The following is a 19,932-nucleotide window of genomic DNA, read 5'->3' as shown; positions in this document are numbered from 1 at the left end:
GGATAACTGTAAAGTAAAGAGACATATAATGCATAAGGAAAACAAAAGATTCTTTATATTTGCTTAACTGTAAAATAATGAGAATAGTGACCTAGACAGAACAAGAATAATTAAGGAAAGACTTTCAAAGTTTAGTGCTAGGAACATGTAAAAGTAAAAAAGTAAAGATGTCCCATTATATGCCTTTTAGGCGCTTGGGGGGAGTGGAGGTATAGCTCCTACTCATTCTAACCTCAGCACTAGATGGGGGTGAGTGGTTAGTGTCACATCTTGGCCATGCTTTACCCCTTGGAAAGGACCCCGATACCCACTGGATTGGAGGCTGGGTGGGCCCCAGAGCCGGTCTGGATGCAGAGGCTAGAGGAAGAATCCTTAGCACCTATTGGGGATCAAACCCTGGTCGTCCCAGTCCATACACAGTCACTATACTGACTGAGGTACCCCAGCTAGGAACATGTGGCAAATCTAAATACAAAATTGTTTCAAAGTAAAAATAGGAAGAAAAGGTAAAGACAACAACAAAGTACAGCAATAGTGACAATGGCCAATGATGATGGAATGTGAGACTCTTACACATACAAATACATATATTGACTACTATGCTACTGTTGACTTTCTGATATTGAGAATGTAGTGTTACTTGTATAAATTACAACTGTATAAATATAGAGTACATCTGAATATTTCACTGCCTATAACTTTTTAGCTTCATCTTTTCTTAAATGCTGTTTTTGTGGAGTATTCTTGCATGTCATTTCCATTGCATCACCAAGTTTTTGCTCATCCTTACCCCTGTGATTCTTCTTTTGTTCTGATTCTGTTATTAATGCCTGGACCAATCTTTTATGTCCATTATTATCTACTCTAACACCGTCTGGATGAAACTGGTCATCACTGCACCTCCTAACTGTCTTCTTATGAAGAGACGGACTGTCTGATGATGGAAGTGTCTTAGCGGATTTATGAACAGGTTCAATGTCATCTGCCACAATAACAGTGTCACCGCTGCTAAACTTGGTTGGTCGCTGTGGTTCTGCCCTCTGCTGGATGCATTCAGAACTGTCTGTCTTGCTGATACGGATGACAGGAATGTTGTCTGACCATGCTGATGTCAGAGAATCTTCTCGCTCCTTATTGGTAGAACTTGAGGACGGGGATTTATGTCTGTGTTCTGATCGCTTTCTGTGGGCGTGATGATGATGACTCTCATCTCCTATATTCTTGGCTGCAGCTTTCCCGACAGATTCCTGTTCAACATCAAATGAAGTTTCAATAATACCACAATTATAAGATTCAAACTGAGGTCTTACTTTCGCAGCTTTCATTTGCGGTCTGTCCTCAGGCAGCGAGTCATGCAGTTCAATGTCAGTTCCATCTCCATCCATAATAGGCATGCTTTCTTCATCAGAAGTTGCCGAGGATTTGCGCAGTGCCCTTTTCATGATCCTAGTCAAGATTTCTGAAACAACATATAAGTAAATGTTAAACCAGCCTTGGTAAATAACATCAATATGCATAGACTGCAGCTTAACTTCCACAAAGTTCCTCAACTTCTGTTGAACTGAAGGTTCATTATCAACAACAACTATCACAAGATCTTTTCAACATATCAATTATCATGCAGATTTTCGAGAATGTTAACATTGCTCAAATATTACAAGTTCACACTGCCGTCAAATTGGTGTTATCAGTGATCCACGTTTTGAAGCATTTCACGTGTTAGGTGGAGGGAGAGGCTTGTTGCCTATACTTCATGAAGTGTAATAATATTGTAACAAATGAAAATCACGTTATGTTAATAGCAGATTGTACTTGAGAAATGCTTTCTACCATTCTTTTACAAAACTTTGATCTTCGCATCTCCTATAAAAACACCTAAAATTTAAAATAACACACTTCATTATTATTCGTAGTTTCATATAGAGGTGAAACCCTATCTCTTACTTTAATGAACATACGAGGCTCGTCCTTAAAGTAAGTTTCCCTGGGGCCGTTTACAGAAACAAAACACAATTTCATGGAAATATTTATTGCAACAGATACAGCAAGTGTCCAGCTATTTTTCAACATATTCGCCACCGGAATTGAGACATTTGTCATACTGTGGGACCAACTTTTGAATACCTGTGTCGTAGAAGTCTGCCGCCTGGGATTGGAACCACTGTGTGACAACCATCTCCGCCTCTCTGTCATTCTCAAAACGCTGACGCTGACCGGACAGGAATTTCTTGAGGTGTAGGAAAAGATGGAAATCACTGGGAGCGAGGTCCGGGCTGTAGGGTGGATGATTAAACACCTCCCAGCTGAACTCCTGCAGGAGACTTGCTGTCTGTCGAGCCGTGTGCGGCCTAGCGTTATCGTGCAGGAAGACAATACCGGCACTAAGCATCCCGCGCCACTTGTTCTGAATGGCCCGTCGCAATTTCTGCAGTGTTTCGCAGTAACGCTCAGCATTCACCGTCTCACCTCTGGTCAGGAAGTCGACGTGGAGAACGCCCCGTCTGTCCCAGAACACCGTGCACATCACTTTCCGCGCCGACAACGTCTGCTTGAATTTCGTCTTACAGGGAGATCCACTGTGACGCCAATGCATTGACTGCTGCTTGGTTTCTGGGGTAATGTGTGCAATCCACGTTTCATCACCTGTGATGATCCGGTCCAGAAACTCGTCGCCGCCATCATGGTACCGCTGCAGAAATGTCAATGCTGACTCCATGCGCTTTGTTTTGTGTTCTGGTGTCAGTTGCTTCGGCACCCACCTGGCGCACAATTTCTTGAACAACAGGTGCTCCGTGACAATTTTGTGCAACAAGGAGCGGGAAATCTGCGAGAAATGACTGCTGAGTTCCGTAATTGTGAAGCGACGATTATCCATAATGCGTTCCCGCACAAGCTCCACAAGGTCGTCTGTAATGATGGATGGCCTCCCACTGCGCTTCTCATCATGCACACTTTGTCGACCTGCTGAAAATTGTCTGCACCAGCGACGCACCATCTGCTTGCTCATGACGTTAGGCCCATAGACCCGGCACAGCTGACGATGAATTTCGATCGGCGCTATGCTCTGTGCATTCAAAAACTTTATCACTGACCGCACTTCACAGTCGGCGGGAGCTGGAATAAGAACCTCCATCTTCAACAGCTGCAACGATGCTACTGTGAGAACGCGGGAAGTACCGTTAGTGCATGCGCCATGCTACGTCATTGCTCTATCACGTACGCACAGTCGCTTCGCTCAATATAAGGTTTGCTAGCTGTGGGACGAGTGGGAAACTTACTTTTGGGACGCGCCTCGTACATAGATTCGGGATGTTTGCAAACGGTGTTGAGGAGATAATTTGGACCGAAAAGCGAGGAAGTAACGTGATGATGTAAAGTATATAATGAGGAATTTCTTGCCCAGGTGAACAACTATTCCTTTCCAAGAACTCAGCTCCACAGCGTTGGTGTAAGGATACCAACAACAAATTCATCGAGCGTAAAGTTAAAATATATGACATTTGGAGCAGTGTGTATTTGAACAGATGGAATACCTTCCTGGATTCGACAGACAATAGTAAACTAAGCCGCTGAAAGATGCATAGAAATGCTGATTCTTAAACTATTAACCGTACAAATATTACCTGTCATTACTTACCGTTCTGACTGGCATCATTTTTAATATTTCCATTGCCTACTGCCATTATGCTCTCCTTATCCTCTGTGTTATTGTCACCCAGTTTTGAAGTTGCACCTGGCAATGATTTAGATGGCATTACAGGCAGAATTTTTCGCCACCTAATATATGGAGTGTCCGACTTGTCTGCACCACTTCCGCCTCTTCGTTTGTGGTGCATGAGTTGAAACATCTTGCGGCGCTCTTCGGTTCGCTCTCGCCGCAGTTGAATCTATAACCACATTCATTTTGATTGCTGTGTACCTTCAAATATCAAACTATTTAGTTTTTTTTCTACTCTGCTTCCTACCTGTAAGGTTTTGCAACATTGAAACCCCAACCAAGTATGCATCCAGATTTTCATTATTTTGACAAATAGATCACATAACAGTTTTAACTGGATAAAAAAGTTTCCTGAATACTTCTCAAAAGATAACTGTAAATCTCATTTTTGTTACCTTCCTTGTTTTTGTAAAGAAACGTGATGAATTTTATCAGCATCATGGCAATACAGGCTACTGCACTTTTATGCTGTTTAAATTTTGAACATAAATAATACCATAGCCTGATGATGGAGGCAGTAAGGACCTGTGAAACATCAGTAAACTTCTATCAGATTACACAGCACAACAACCCAGAAGACAGCAATCTTCAGACTCACCGCCATGGAAACCTCAAAACCTATGCATTTAAAATTATTTATACGGATAAGTAAAAAATGGTTCCTAACCTTCAGGTCGTTGTTGGCTTCTCTGAGAGCGCCGGTCAGTGACACCAAATAGTAAATGACAAGAACAAGGAGCAGTAAAAGAGGAATTACTGTGCCTGGCGAAGCAATGTAGTCCAGAGCTCGGTGGAGAGATTTTGGCAGTGCCTTCTGGAGGCTTTTTGTGAAGATGTGGTAAATATATTTATAGCCAGAAAATGGTCCACAGTGCCATGACGGTTCTACCCACACAATCGCATATCCCACAGGCAGAACACAAAAAAACAACATGGTCAAGAGAAGAGCAAAATAGAAATTATTTGATCTGGAGGCCCGGAACACGACTTCATGCGGTACGTTGCAAGTGAGCACTGCCCAGGAACGCAGGTACATCAGTATAACTAGCTTGATAAGGTTGAGGAGCGGCAATCCCGGAGAGAAGAACATGCCCATCCACACCATGCCCTGATTGTTCACTAGGTGCAGAATGTTCTCTGCTATCTTGAAGTCTCCATACTGTGGGAACTGCTTCTCCAAGTCCCAGCACCAACAGCTGTTCATGACACGAACAAACAGTGCTCTGATGAAGTCGATAATCAGGGTGGAGCCCACCGTCACAACCTGTCGTGCACAGAGCAGTAAGACATGAATGTGTACAGGAGATCCGTTAGATGTTATTAAGGAGATTGGTCTACATGCAAATGCAGACAACCTACATATTCGTGTTTCATCACCAGGCTACAGGACAAGATCTGCAATGAGTACAAAGATGGCTGTCTTCTGGGATGTAGTCTGGAAGAAGTACACCAACATTTCACAGGCCCTTACTGCCTCGCTTTGACGTTGGAGGCAGTAAGGACCTCTTAAACATTGGTAACCTTCTACCAGACTACATGGCACTACGACCCAGAAGACAGCCATCTTAGAGAAATATTCTGTTACTGACATCCCCAGGAAACTTCACCAAACAGGTGATATAGTGCAATGCTCTATTGTAAATTACAGGGACTTTAAAGCCCTAAACTAAGTGGCTGTTGGCCAGACTTAAACACTGGGGTTTGACACATTGTATATCTAAAACACAACTTACAAGATCCATTACTGTGAGTTTGACGAGCTCCTGACCAAACATTGTTTCCCAGCACAAGCGACGTAGTTCCCTTCTTGTCTTCATATCCATCTGTGCGGGTGATAACTCTGACTGAGGCACTGGTATCTCACTCGAGCCTGAAGAGGAGTTAGAATTATGGACAACCTTTTCCGCGTGTCAATTTTCATGCTGGCTGCACAAATTTTGAGATTTAAGGCCAAAATGAAATGCAGTAACATACTGGTACATCATTAAGAAAGTGGCTTGTCATTTCTGAAGATAAAAACAGCAGAATGTCTGTGTATGTCTCTCTCCCTACTAGTTTTAAACAAATCACCAATTTTAGGAAACTCTACAGAAAGAACAAGATACTGAAGGTCACTCTGACATTGAACAAACAAATTACAGTAATTTGTTTCTTTGTTTATTTAAAAATGATTTCTCATCTGTATGTGCTATATAGTGTTAAATGACGTGAGGATCATGAATTCCGAAGAATAAAAATGGCACAGTCACAAGCTATTTTAATTTAATGTCTCATAATTGTCATGGAGTGTCTGAAGAAAATCACAATATAAGTATAGCTAAACAGTCTCTGAGTCACAACTGAATGTATGAATAAGTGATTAAAGTGATAAGGTAATGAATATTCACGTAAGTAGTTGTTTCTTGGCTCTACAACCTGGTTGTGGGTTTTTGCCACCTCCTGTTTTACATAAGTAATAAAAAATAAATGCACAAAGTAAACATGAACAAAATAATAAAGCAATCCCTTGCCAACTGCAGGGGTCACGTTTCTGAGAAACATCTGAAATCGTAGGACTAATGCCTTATGAGAAGCTGGGAGTTGGCGAAATCACGATTGCTGTTAATACTCATCAAAGCCTAGGTACGTACAAAATTTCTGTATGGAAATCTGAAGGGAAGACCAATTGGAACTTAGTCACAGGTGGGAGGATGTTATTAAAATTAATTTTATATGAACAGAATATGAAGATATGGACTCAATTTAACTGGCCACTACAGTCCTCTGTCTAGCAAAAAATAGTAACACTCGGCTTCTCACAAAGAACTTTCTTCCATAGAGTTAGATTCACGTTATACATTCCCCTTAGAGAATTCGTCCTCTTGTTACACAAGTATACAGTGAACTTTACTAGTATTAATTTTGCACCTACCGTAAGTTACCGTTGACTCCACAGTGATGGCTGTAGAGAAATGTCTTTCATTTATAGTGTTCACTGTAACTACAGGCTCCCAAATCGTAGCACTGGCATCTGCTGATGCTGCATGGCACTGTGTTGAGTCGCACTTGCTCAGATCTGCGTCCTTTACTGGAAAACCCGTTGTTACTTCTTGCAGAATCTGAGAGATTTGTTCAATATATTCACTGGTATTTGAGGAATCCTTTTCCTGGGCCAGTAAAGTTGTTAATGTTGTAATCAGAGTTGAAATCAACAGTTCATTTTCAGTCACTGATGCTGAAGTGCTACTCTTATTATCGTCATCAGAACTGAAATTTGCTACACTAACGTAATCCAATGGTAAAACGCTTTCAAAGCTTACAGACGAATCTGTTGTATCATCTAAATTCTGTTCTGATGATAAATTTGTTGAATCAGGTTGTAAGGCCTCCTCAGTAATTTCAAAAGTTATATTTTCCGTGCATGAAATATTACTTGTCATATCAAAATTACTTGCAGTATCTGAATCGAGCCTATTCCATCTGCCATCAGAAGAGTTTGGTAAGTCATATTCTACATCACTAATATTTACACACGATGATACATTCATTAGTTCGTTAATAAATGTAAAGTTATCATACATGAAGTCTTCCAAGGTCAGATTCAAAAAATTATCAATATCACCAAATTCTTCAATTGATTCTGATGATAATGTAGGTTCTGTAGGAACAACTGCATCTATTAAAATTGAAGAATTATATTCAGTTGCATCATAGAAATAAACTTCAGTCCTATTGAAAACTGGTAAAAATGTTGTTACATCTGAATGTTCAGAAGTGAACTTCGTGAAATTTAGAAGACTGGCCAGTTTTGACACTACAGAAGTCAATTCAGTAGGTTCTTCTGTAACTGTCTGTAAAAAACTAGTTACGTTGGTTAACATGTGAGGTGCGCTGCTTAAAGCCGTTACTATCATCATGATAGAAGCCGTAACATCAGATGGAGAAGTCACATTGGACGACTCAAACATTGCAGGTAGACTTGTACTAGCCGCAGATCCTTTGGACCATGGCATGCTGCTCTCCGAGTAGTCCGACGTCACAGCTAAGTGAGTTGTAGTGTTTGGTTTCAGGTTTTGCAGATCCCTGGTCTATGAGAAACATGCAATAAGAACTTTTTAGTGGAACTATAACTTTTCACTGTACAAAAATCTGCACTGCACAGCTTTGTTGCCAATTACTTTTCACTTATATGGGCCGATTAACACCACATTTACTAAAAGCAGCTAATTAAACTGAAATTTACTTGCCACACAAGAGAGCTTCTCTGTTTCAGTATGTCTTACAATCATTAACGCAACTTATCTTCCCATCAGGTTACGATTTAGAATTAAATTGTTAATTTTTTGGTGAAAAGTTGTAAAAATAACCAAAGAAAAAGGAACACAATTTTCAATTGCACAAAACACTTTCAATTTTCCATTAAGTTGCCTGTACAAACATATTTTAATTCATTTAATTATCAAAAAACTTGATACATATTTCAGTTTCATGTAAAGGAGAAAGCTTTTTTCCTTGATGTGCATTTGTGACAAATAATACAAAATAAACACACCAAAACCAAGAATATCTTACAAACTCTTGAACTCAATTTCTATAATATGTAATATTAGTCACCTAATCATATAACCCAGTGGTATTCAACCTGGGGTACGCGAAGACATCTTAGGGGGTACGTGAAATTTTTAAAAAAAAAATTATGATAAACACTGAATAATTAGTAATGTAATTCATTTAATTTATTTTAGATGCAGATTATATACTACGTATAACTTGAATTATACGCCAACAACTTAGGGGGTACAAAGTTGAAGAGAAATTATATCTGGGTGTACGCGAACAAAAAAGGTTGAATATCACTGATATAACCCATAAGACATAACAAATGATCAAGTGACACAATCATTTTGAGGTTGACGTTATACTTTCTATTTGTAGCACAGTACAAAATTCCTGGACTCGACCTTGACACAGCCAATATTTTGCTGCCCACTGTTGTGGACTCTCAAAGTCAAGATATAAAAAACACTTAATGAAAACTCTGAAGCTAATTTTTAATGAAAATCATTCTTAGCATTTTTATATAGACTACATTGACATCATAAACTTTAAAGTTAATTAACTTTTCATCACACAAGGCTATAAGAGTAACAAAAGTCTTTAGAATTGTCAATTTAAATAACAATTATAAATGTAGAACACAAATATTACTTGGATTCCATTACCAGATTCTAACCCTCTATAACAACACACACAAATTCCTTACCATGAAACTTATTTTTCCAAGAAGTGCAAAAATCAGTGTATATAAATTCAGAAAGTTGAGTACCATAATTCTGAAACAGAAAAGCACAATGTGAAATACGACGTAGCACATTTATAAAGCATGGCAGTTTAACGTTTCTGTGCTCATGTTCTTACCTCGCCAACTGCAGTCGAAGTTGTTTGCGGGGATGAAAGCCTTCAAAGAAACCTAAGACTTCAAAGATAATAGGATATACAAATGTGATCAACGTGAGGACCATTGTGATCTCGTTCTGGCGCCACCAGTTTTCGTCACTGGCAGGCTCTTCAGAGCGTTTCACCACTTCCACAACCGCGTATACCGAAGCAGCAAGAAGAGCCACGACAGCAAAATTGACGAGCACTCGAAGACCAATAATCTTCCAGCTAGGCAGAAGGACATCTATTTTAAGTCCGGTTTCTCGACTGAGCCGCATACTTACACATTAATTAGAGTGACTTTAGGTGTAATATGGAAAATGCATTTCAAACATACCAGCAAAACTGTAGAAAATAAAGATATCCAGTAAAAACATGGTACAAGTAAAACAACCAACGGGTTAAAGCTTATTCAACCACAACGTGAACGCCCACTTCTGATGGTTCAACACGTTTCCACAAACCAGGCTCTGGTCAGTCATATCGCGTGTTGACCGTATTAGAATAAAATAACAGTTTAGTAATTTGAAGCGTAATCTCCAATTAAGTTCAAATTTAATATCCTAAAGAGTTAAGAATGCTGAATAGCCAATCAATCAATCATAGTAAATCAATTCATCAAGCACATTCTTTGTAAAATTTGTTGCCCTTTACTAATCCTAAGATTACCTGCTAAGCCAGTGGCTGAAGCTCATAATGTGATACAATTTATGGAATGCACAAATCAACGAGTAATTTTATTGACACCGATTCACCTATGCCAGTGGTTATTGACCTTTTCTGATTTTTAAACCATTATTACAATAGTTGTCTCTGTGGACTGGTATCATTTTGCTCTCACATCGTGTGCACGTTTTACACATTACAGGAAATCTGAAACTTAACCTTTTCTGGAGAAATTTTCTGCTAGATTTTTAAATATTTTTTTGGTATTTCACAGAATTCCTTGGATTGGGGGGAAGGGATAAATTTTACTAGTTTTCACACTGTCTGACTAAGACAAATTTAGATCATGTCTTGCTGTTGATGTATGATGTAGCAATGTTTAACAGGTTACAATAATATCACTATTTACAAGCACATAACGAAGTGTAAATGAGGGAGGGTTTATATTGTTTATTTCAGTACTACTAATATGACTTTCAATGAACATTAATATTGCCTCATATTATATAGAATCACAGTCTTTTCTAAAGTTGACATTTATAATGATTTAAAATCCTGTAGAAACCAGTTTAACCCTTCATAGCCCAATGGTATTAACCGCAGGGCTCTGGAGTAGGTACTAAGACATTTCATCATCACCACGTGAATCATCAGGCTACTTTTTATACTGAGGTTGGAGTCGGTACATTTTTAACAACTCCGACTCCACAGCCCTGATTAACCGGTTGATCTTTGTAATAGTGAAGCATTGTATTTTTGTTGTTGTACAGACTAAATTCTTGAATATTATTGAGACAAGATTTGACTTCAAAAGGGTTAAAGATATCGCTGCATTTCTGAAACAATGCATTTGATACCTTTTATGTCCTGATCATTTATCTGTTCTTCCATCCATTCGAATAAAACGCTGTTATGATGACTGAATGTTCATTGGTGTCGATACGAGAGCCTCTCACTGGACCCATAATTTTGTTTAAACTCCATTTTTCTCCTCAAAGAAGAGGCCATGTTTCATATTCACACAAGATACCGATTAAAGTCACGTTTATTTTAAATGGTTTAAACTGTAGGAATTCAAGTTAATATTCATAAAAGAAAGTGACGCATCTATTACTCTTGAGGGTTCCTTTTCTTCTCAGCCTCTTCCAGGAGAGCCTCCTTAAATCCCAAGATGATGGAAGCTGTGCGGTTGTGTGCGGTTTCAGCGTTCCCGATCATGTAGTCCCACCCAGTGAACAGCTTCCATGTGAATACGCACTCGTCATCCTTCTCAGAGAGCTTGCTCATGCGGGAATTCTCTGCCATCCTGTGGAGCGACCACGCCAACGGGAAGGACATTTGCAAAAAGAGACAGAGTATTTCAGCAGAATGTATGCAGTCTGTGTGGTCCCTTAATAGCTTCTACCTGCTTTTATGCAGTCTTGTTGAGAAGCTGATAGTTAGTCAGACAGTCAAGGAATTCCCTCAACTCTAAAGGGTCCTGACAATGGTGGATTACACTTAAAATTATTCACTGTCTGGACTTTTTCCATCGTCCTTGTTTAAAAAATAAACCACGGCACTTCAGAAATTGGCTCTGTTTCCGAAACATCGCGGTTTCTTCTTTTTTAAACAAGGACAATGGAAAAATTCTAGACAATGAATAATTTTTAAAAAATCCCTGCCTTTTATGAAACCCAAAGTTTGAATATCATGTTCACAAGAGTCTGCCAATGGGCTCTGTCCTTGGCCTGATGAATCTTACCCACATCTTCAACCTATACCAGCATCATCAAAGTGGTCTCTTGCCTTCAGATTTCCTGACTAAAATTTTGTGTGCATTCTTCAACTTTCCATGCATGCTACATTGCCTGTCAATCTAATTCTGCTGGATTTGACAACATCTGAGGATATTTTGTGAAGAGAACAAATTACAAAATGCCCGATGTAATCTTCTCTGGGACTGAATCCAGGTATGCAAGCGAGATAAGGCACTGGTTTCTGATTTACGTGGTTCTAGGCTTAATCACGAGTCAGATTTGTGTCTGTGTAGACTTCTCTGAGTAGTGTACCTTTTGAGTGTAGCGACAAAGCTGTAAATATACACAGCAAGTCCAGTCATGAAGTACGCAAAAGGAAGACGATATCCATTTCTTGTGCCATCCCTGTTGGTGTAGTAGCCATAAAAGATGGGAGAGTATTTGAGGACCCCTTCAAAATTCCATAGAGTTATTAGGTTTGTGGCCTTAGTTCTCTCTTCGGGCAACATTTCCTTTCTTTCTCCGGCATTTTTAGGATCAGCAGTCAGCATCTGAAATAGATAAAAGGCAGTCAGTTAGAACACAACAAATTATGATCATTAGTAGATACATTACTTCCCAAGAGTTTTAATCTCGAACAGCACGAGATACCTTCAAAACAGCAGCATTTCCACAAATTTAATATCACGTTTTAAAAAACGAAATATAAATTACATTAACTCACATACGAATTATGCTATGACAAAGGTGTCATCCTCATCAAATATTCAGATTGTATTTAAATTTTCTTGGAAAAAAATAATTTTGATAATATTTCTGGATGAATCTGTTCTTTCTAACTACAGAGTGGTGCACAAAAGTTTATCCATTTTTTTTAATTATACTGTATAAGGAAACTTTGCCAGTGAATGCAATAGTTCTTGGAAATTACTGCAGCTCATAGTAGAATACTGTGTTACTATTGATGCAGTTGAAAAAGCCAGTTTGTAAGACGGAAGAAAACAAGAAGCAAACGGTTAAACAGAAACTGAAAGCATTTTTTGTTATTCTTTTTTCTTGTCGGTATCATTCCACTGCTGATACATATTAACTTGCGTATCAACAGGGGCCTGGAAAATGAGCCTGTCAGCATGTGCACAGACACTGACTGCCACCTTCACAACAAAAACAACAACAATAATATGAGTAATGCAACTCATATGGTTCCTACATTTTTTTTTTGTTTTCTTCAGTTTACCATCCAAATTCATTGTCACTCAAAGAAGCTAGCATTAAATGGAAATTCAGATGTATTTAGAAGTCCTTTGAATTGCAATGTTTTATAGCCTACAGCATAAGGATGAGTGCGTTTACCTCAGGAATTATAACAAATGCAACAAGAAGGACTGTGATCACCAGGTTCACCCAGAATAACCAGCGGAGGAACGTAAAGTACGATGCTACTACAGAACCAAAATGGGATTCTATCTCCTTAATGCGAAGTTCCCAGGGGATCAGCAGGTTTACCAGGTTGGCCAACTCTCTCTTCAGATACCGCCACTTCTGAAACAACAGCCACGTAAAAAGAATTATTACACATGTGTACATTTCTAAACAGCATTTTAAATCTCTATAAGAATTTGAGGCGTGTACGTCTCATAATATTTGGACAGAATGTGCCAGGATAGAATGTAAAACAAAATTTGTACTGTGTCAGTCACATTACTTCATTAAGTTGAGAAGCAGATACGAGGTGCGATCGGAAAGTTTCAAGACTGTCAATAGAGGGCGAACCGGATGTAGTACGAGCTTCTGCCGCTAGGGGGTGCGGCCTACATTCATAGTGAATCAGTGTGCCAGCCGGCATCATCGAATTAGCATTTGTTTCTTAGTTACGGGCGTTTTGGTAGTGCATTACACCGACCCTCCTGCGATTTCGGAATGGCAGATTTTCATGAACAAATCAAATTTTGCCAAAGACTCGCCAAAACGGCTACGGAAACCTATGAAATGCTAAAGCAAGCATTTGGGAAGTCCGCAATGGGTCGTGCACAAACTTTTGTGTGGCATTCACGTTTTAAAAATGGCCGAACCTCTGTCGATGATGACGAGCGTTCTGGACGACCATCTTCGAGCACAACGCCCGAAAATGTTACGAAGATTCGGCAGGCCATTCAAGAAGATCGACGTCGTACCATCAACGACTTGTGCGACATTGTTGGGATAGGCTATGGGACCTGTCAGCTGATTCTAAAGGAAGAACTCCACATGCGACGCATCATGACAACGCGCCAGCGCACACCGCCCTCAAAGTTCGCCAGTTTTTGGCCTCAAACACCATGGCCGTCATCCCGCACCCTCCTTATTCGCCGGATTTAGCTCCGTGTGACTTCTTCCTCTTCCCAAAGATGAAAATTCAGCTAAAGGGAAGGAGATTTGAGACGATAGAAGAGATTCAGGCAGAATCGCAGATGGTGCTTGACAGGCTGATAAAGAAAGATTTCCAGGGATGCTTCCAGGCTTGGCAGCGGCGCTGGGATCGTTGTGTTCACTCCCAGGGGAACTACTTCGAGGGTGATGGATGAATTTAATACCTGAGATAAGTATACGGGTTTTTATACGCGCAGTCTGGAAACCTTTCGATCACACCTCGTACATCAAATGATTGGTCATCTTGTAGGGCACTCATTTTTCATTTGTAAGAGGTTAGACACCCCACTTAATGGTACCTGCACCTTCGTGGTGGTGGGGTTTGAGTACCTCAGTGACCCCAAGAGCTACTGGTAGGGCCTCCCTAGCCAGATTGGTCAAGGGGGAGAGGTCAGACTATGACAGGTAACTTGGTCCTCCAGGTTGGGGGTTGGTCACAAGGCTAACAACCTTGCACCGTAAAAAGGAAGATGTTTCGAAACCTCAATCAAAGTCTCGGACAGACGGACCTAACAGAGGACCGAATGGAAGAGGAGAATTGAGGAGGCCATGGACCAAATATGGACCAGAGAGCCATAGAAGAAGAAGAAGAGGTTAGACAACTCGGTCATTATAGTGTATAATCACAGTTTGATTTGTGACAGAAGTACATTTCTCTCTTTGCCAACCGCTCTTGGACAGACATGGTCTCGTGTCCAATAGATAACGGTTTTTTTCTCCTGAGATAAAACAGCCACAGCTTGAATGTGAACTCTCATTTCCAATTAGTGCTACTGTCCCTTATGTCGTCATGGAATGATGCTTGATTAATTACTGGAAAAAAATTCTTTTTTAGGTTAGGTTAGGTTCATAGATGACTTAAGAATATGATTTCAACTGTACAGGTTACATAATATGAAATTAAGTTTTGCACACTTGAACTTGGTCAGAAAAGGAAGAGAGGACTTGTAGGGGAGAAGTGAAGGCACAGTTGTAGACTTCGGCCGTGGGAAAAAGAAAATGAAACTGGGCCAGGGTACCTAAATTCCATGTCAAGAACTGAACTATGTTTCCTCTAAGGTCAGATGCATATCCTGCTTAATTCATCTTCCTCGATGCAATCACTCTAACTAAACTATGCGCAGAATACAATTCTGTGTCTCCTTATTACGTAATTTTCTTCGGCATCATCCTACTTCTTCGCTTTTAAGTTCAAATATTCTCCTCAACAGCCTGTCTTTAAACTTCCTCGATCTGATCTGTGAAAGTAAGGGACTCATCCTGTTATATAACATCTTAAGTATTCTATGAACGTAAAGTGAAAGGTTCTCATAAATTCATTGTACAATTTAATTCACTGAATTGTTGCAAAAAGGTCTATTTGACTATAAAATCCGCGCGTATTACTGAGTTTTCCGTCTTTTGTCCGTCATCTGGTATTCTAAAAACGCGCAGCATTTTGAACACCAGATCTTTCTTCATTCCTATTTGCAAAGAATGTTTGATTTGATGAGCTATTCTGAGCATCTTGATGACTTTATTTCAGGGCACAATTCTTTGGCCACAGGAAACATTTGAATTTCTTCTGTACTGAGGTTCCTGTTTTGATTTGATGTATTTTAATTTCCACTTCAACTATTGACTTAGTCTTGATCTTCATTAGCAATTCCATAATTTTTACTGTAAACCTTTCTATTAACTCTCATTGACAAAACTTGATCTCAGATGCTCGTGTAAGTGTTTTGATTGGACGTTTTATGGTGAATGACGTTGGCTTTTCTAAAAGTTCCCTTTTCCTTACACCTGAGGACAGAGACAGATTCAGTCTCAGAAATGTTGTGCTTTTAATTTTTGGAATACCAGTCAATGGACAAAGTCCAAAAACTCGGTAACTGTAAGACGCCACTGTCAGATTATAAAGTCCGTGACAAAAACAATATTCTAGATTTCATGCAACATAAAATTTTTCACCTTGATAATGATGATGTTGAAGGAAGCGAGGATGTCGCGTGTGGTCTTGCTCTGAGCAAGACGCTCCTGCAGTTCCCCTTCATGTCGTTTCACGTAGGCCTTGGCCTGCTGCACAAGCCGCAGCTTGCGATGCATGCCCCATGGCTGCTGTTTCACGCTGCTCAGAACTTCTTTGTGCAGACGGAGGTTCTCGTAGATCTGCTCCTGTGTCATGCCCTCCTCCATTGAGATGGCAGTACTAGCAGCACAAGAACAGTTCAACATTCATTTAATGTAATGATTCTTTTTTAATATCAATATTTTGTTGGGCCACTCTCGTGGTCCACTGGAACGCATACTCACCTAGTATCTGAAAAACACTGTGTTCAGTCCCAAAAATAATATTACAAATGAAAAGTAGCAGAAGTATACCATTATAATAACATAAAAACACTGAAAATGAAAGCGGACATAACTTAAAAATGTAATGTATATTAAAACATTGTATACATCAGACAATGGACAATACCCAACACATGAATAATAAACAAACCACTGTCACAAACCTGCAGAAAATCTCTGTTATTAGAAAATAAAGAAACGACCTTGTACATTCACCTTGTAAACATTTTAATATCTAACTCTTTTGACAAGAACTATATTTTATTAAGTACATGAAACACAGCCCTTTTTGAAGAATGTTACATGTACTTCCCATCTACCTCATGTACACATATGCTGCATTCACATCTGCTTCACGTCTTCCTTGATTTAATCATCTTACTAAGTATTAACTTTAACCACCTCACTATTTAATTTTCTCGATCATCCTGGTACTCCTCTCTCCTTACGTCGATATATTCTCGTCAGCACCCTGTTCTCGAAGACAGTCACATCGGGACATTCCACTAATGTGACATATTATACACAAAGTCTACAGGTTCACTTATATCTCAGTGTTATAAAATCAGGAACACACAACACCTGGTTACCATGTTGATACAACAGTTACTTACTTGCCTTGCCGCCATTCTGAAACCGAAACAGTGTCTCACTCGCCTTGCCGCCATACTGAAACAACAACAGCTGATCACTCGCTTTACGGCCATGTTCACACAACTGGTACTCACTCGCCAGAGCTTGACGTGAACACCGATGACCGACGTCGGATGCCAGATTGCCCGCTATCCACATCTGGCGAAAATGGAGAAGAAGGGCGCCTGTTTCGACGTCTGCTCTGCCGTCGTGACGTGGCACGACGCTGGAGGATGGCACACACACTAGCGGAATAGTCTTCCTCATCGTCGTCCTCAGCATCTGCGTTACATACACGTTTCAGGCATTCTTTCCACCTCTGCCTCATAATTGATTCTGATGTAGAATTTTTTGGGTTTGTGGGATTCAAAAGGCATCTACAGCGAGGGCTCAGACGGAACCGTCGGACGCTGCTTCTGTCAAGTCGAGCCGATTCATAATACAGAAGTTCCCTTCACGGCTACGGCGTCTACAGAACTCACTGCACCATAAAAATATTAAATAAACATCCACGTCCGAGTAGGATTCAAATCCGTGCGCGTGGCAACTGGGATCAGTTGAACGCTGATTATAAAACGTTAAACTTAAAACAAACATAATTAGTCTTTTAATGTTTTAATGTAATAAAAATATCCTCAAAAGATGTTAAATTGATTTAAAATTTTGAAACACAAGCACTTTAAATTGTCACACATTAATGTAGTACACTAATTTAAGTTGTCTATAAACACATTCCTGTTAGATGTTTAAATATTTTCTTCAGTCTCTCCAGCCAAATGTCGGGACAGTAGGCCTACCTTAAATTACGCCACTACCACCTCCTATCATGCTCTTTCGAATTCATTATTGACTTTTCTTCCTACCATTTGACGCAATATGAGTTACTGAAATCGTAGTTAAACCAGAAATACGTAAATAAATAAAATTAATATCACGGTACATGGGAAAGCAATTAAATACATTAATTCCTGTGCTCTTATTTGTGTTATGTAAGAACATGCTGATAAACAACGCAAATAAAAAACGCGGCTTCTGTATTTTATGTTGGGGACATAACAGAATTTTTATATACTGCGTGTATTTTGTACATAAATTTGACATCAGGTGTATTTAGACTACACACAGTACACCAGAGTGAAAGAAGTTGCCTCTGTAGTAAGGCGAAATTTTAACTCTTCAAACAGAAAGACATGACATGACGTATTTTGTGGGATATTTATCACACAAATAATCTAAATGAGCGTGAATTTCTCACCCACTCACCTACTTTTCCACCCAAATTTGCGCATTTTTAGAAAAAAAATATTAGGACTGATGTCTTTCAAATTAATCACTGTACTGTAAAGACAAATGTTCTTGGGTTTGGGGGAATAATTTGTCGTGTGATATTCAACAATACGTATCGAATGGTCACACTTATGAGAATTTTTCGGATAAGAAAGAAAGTTGGAAAACGTAAACATTTCTTACGTTTCCCCGCAAAAACGCTGCGGACACTTCTAAAAAAACAAATAAATATATAAATAAGAAAGCTGTCCCACTACACGCCATGTAGGCGCTTGGGGGAGAGGTAGTGTAGCTCCTATTCATTCTTAACCTCAGCACTAGATGGGGGTGAGTGGTCAGCATTACGATCCGGCCGCGCTTTGCCCCCGGGATAGGACCCCGGTACTCATTGGATGGGAGGCTGGGTTGGCCCCAGAGCCGGTCTGGACGCAGAGGCTAGAGGAAAAATCCCCTGCCCCCGTCGGGGATCGAACCCCGGTCGTCCAGTCCATGTAGTCAGTCACTATACTGGCAAAATGAATACGTAAATAAAAATGAAGGAACAAGGGAAAAACGAGTGAACGTGAGTGGCGACCTGTGACGGTAGGTTCCCGTGGGAAGTGCACCTTCTCCGCAGTGCTGACCGGCGGAGAACCCGGTGCGAAGACGTTCATCCTCACGGAGCTGTCGGAGCAGACACTGCGTTCCTCTGGGGCGAAGCTCACCGACAGGCGGTCCACTGAAGGCTGCGGCGAGGCTGGCTCCACCTGCAGAAAGAAGATAAGTCGATGCCTGGCCGTGTCATTCAACCCGTTCGTCATTCCACGGCGGACGAAAACTGAAGCGAAGTATCCGACAAAATCCCGAATACAGGTCGGACGCCTCTCTAGATCAATCACCAAATTGGACGCTTCGAGGTCACGTAAGAACTTCCCTATACCCTAACGCGCCGGCTCTAAGTCTTCGAAACTAAGCTACGCTGAGAGTTCCGAGCTGTCTTCACTCGCCTGGACTCAGACGTTCGTGTGATTTTGGCGTGAGATTGAACAATATCGGTGACGGATTTTGTAACGCTGTTGTCCATTTATTAATCCAATAATAAAGTTTCAACGAGAAATATGTAATGGCTAGAACTTAAATTCACTTCAGCGTACGATCATAAAACTTTCTTTATGATTGTTGAAGTCTTAAAATAAACGATTTCAGTTATTGTAATATTTGTCTAAATAAAAACAGTAGCATTGTAATAGCACTACAAAGTTTTTATTCTGTAAGTGACGAATAATGTAACAAACCACGCTGTATATAGTACCTGTTATAATTTTAAAAAATGTCGCACATACAGGCAACACTTTGGTACGCAGTAGAAAAGTCAAACGCATATTTGCTTTGTAATGCAAATGTCGACCGCGTGTATACGAAACCCAAAAGAGTAACGTATAAAAACGCTTTAAAAGTCCGACGTTATGTTAAAAATAAAACGACAGACAAAAGAAATACAAAGGTCATTCGAACAGAATTACAGGATCAAACGTCAAAGAGTTTTAAAAAAGACGTAAAAAAAATCTCGGACCAGAGACCGGTTGTCATTTCTGAGATTTCTCGTGTATTTCCTCAATTGCTCAAGGAAAATGCTCAGATAGTGCCTTAAATAGCCACGACCGCTTCCTTCAACATTATTTCCAAATAATTAATCACTGAAATCCTCTCACACGACGCAAACGAGTCTAGAACTGAAAGTGTCGTTCGATA

At 40.0% G+C, this 19,932-nt stretch overlaps 1 protein-coding gene across 5 annotated transcripts; it reads right to left on the bottom strand.

The window, feature by feature from the left end:
- Positions 1-33: 33 nt before the first annotated feature.
- Positions 34-19,020, bottom strand: LOC110827408 (transmembrane channel-like protein). 5 transcript variants are annotated; one of them, XM_022059037.2, is made up of 13 exons: positions 18,776-19,016; positions 17,010-17,196; positions 15,901-16,138; positions 12,895-13,083; positions 11,854-12,092; positions 10,917-11,108; positions 9,116-9,364; positions 8,961-9,030; positions 6,630-7,785; positions 5,452-5,588; positions 4,386-4,982; positions 3,638-3,887; positions 34-1,459 (listed from the first exon to the last, which is right to left on the bottom strand). In XM_022059037.2, exons 1-13 carry the CDS (start codon positions 18,999-19,001, stop codon positions 693-695), a joined length of 4,497 nt encoding a protein of 1,498 aa, XP_021914729.2. In that variant the 5' UTR covers positions 19,002-19,016; the 3' UTR covers positions 34-692. The 5 variants fall into 5 exon arrangements, with proteins under 5 accessions (XP_021914729.2, XP_021914732.1, XP_021914731.1 ...); XM_087341173.1 differs by lacking the exon at positions 34-1,459 and adding an exon at positions 4,114-4,243 and having other exon boundaries at positions 3,644-3,887; positions 18,776-19,020; XM_022059040.2 differs by lacking the exons at positions 17,010-17,196; positions 18,776-19,016 and adding an exon at positions 16,896-17,002.
- Between the last annotated feature and the right edge of the window lie 912 nt (positions 19,021-19,932).

Source organism: Zootermopsis nevadensis, unplaced genomic scaffold, assembly GCF_977971745.1.
Source record: "Zootermopsis nevadensis isolate Lab colony 2312 unplaced genomic scaffold, Znev_1.0 Znev_ptg000003l, whole genome shotgun sequence".
NCBI lineage: Eukaryota > Metazoa > Arthropoda > Insecta > Blattodea > Termopsidae > Zootermopsis > Zootermopsis nevadensis.
This window is presented reverse-complemented; position numbering and strand designations above follow the sequence as displayed.

Bases quoted from the DNA above. Each gene is read 5' to 3' on its own strand.
- LOC110827408 (XM_022059037.2), bottom strand. From the start codon at position 19,001: ATGACGAACGGGTTGAATGACACGGCCAGGCATCGACTTATCTTCTTT. The intron at 12,093-12,894 runs GTAAACGCACTC...TATCTATTTCAG, and splicing joins CATTTGTTATAATTCCTGAG to ATGCTGACTGCTGATCCTAA. The intron at 7,786-8,960 runs GTAAGGAATTTG...TGTTTCTCATAG, and splicing joins TTGGAAAAATAAGTTTCATG to ACCAGGGATCTGCAAAACCT.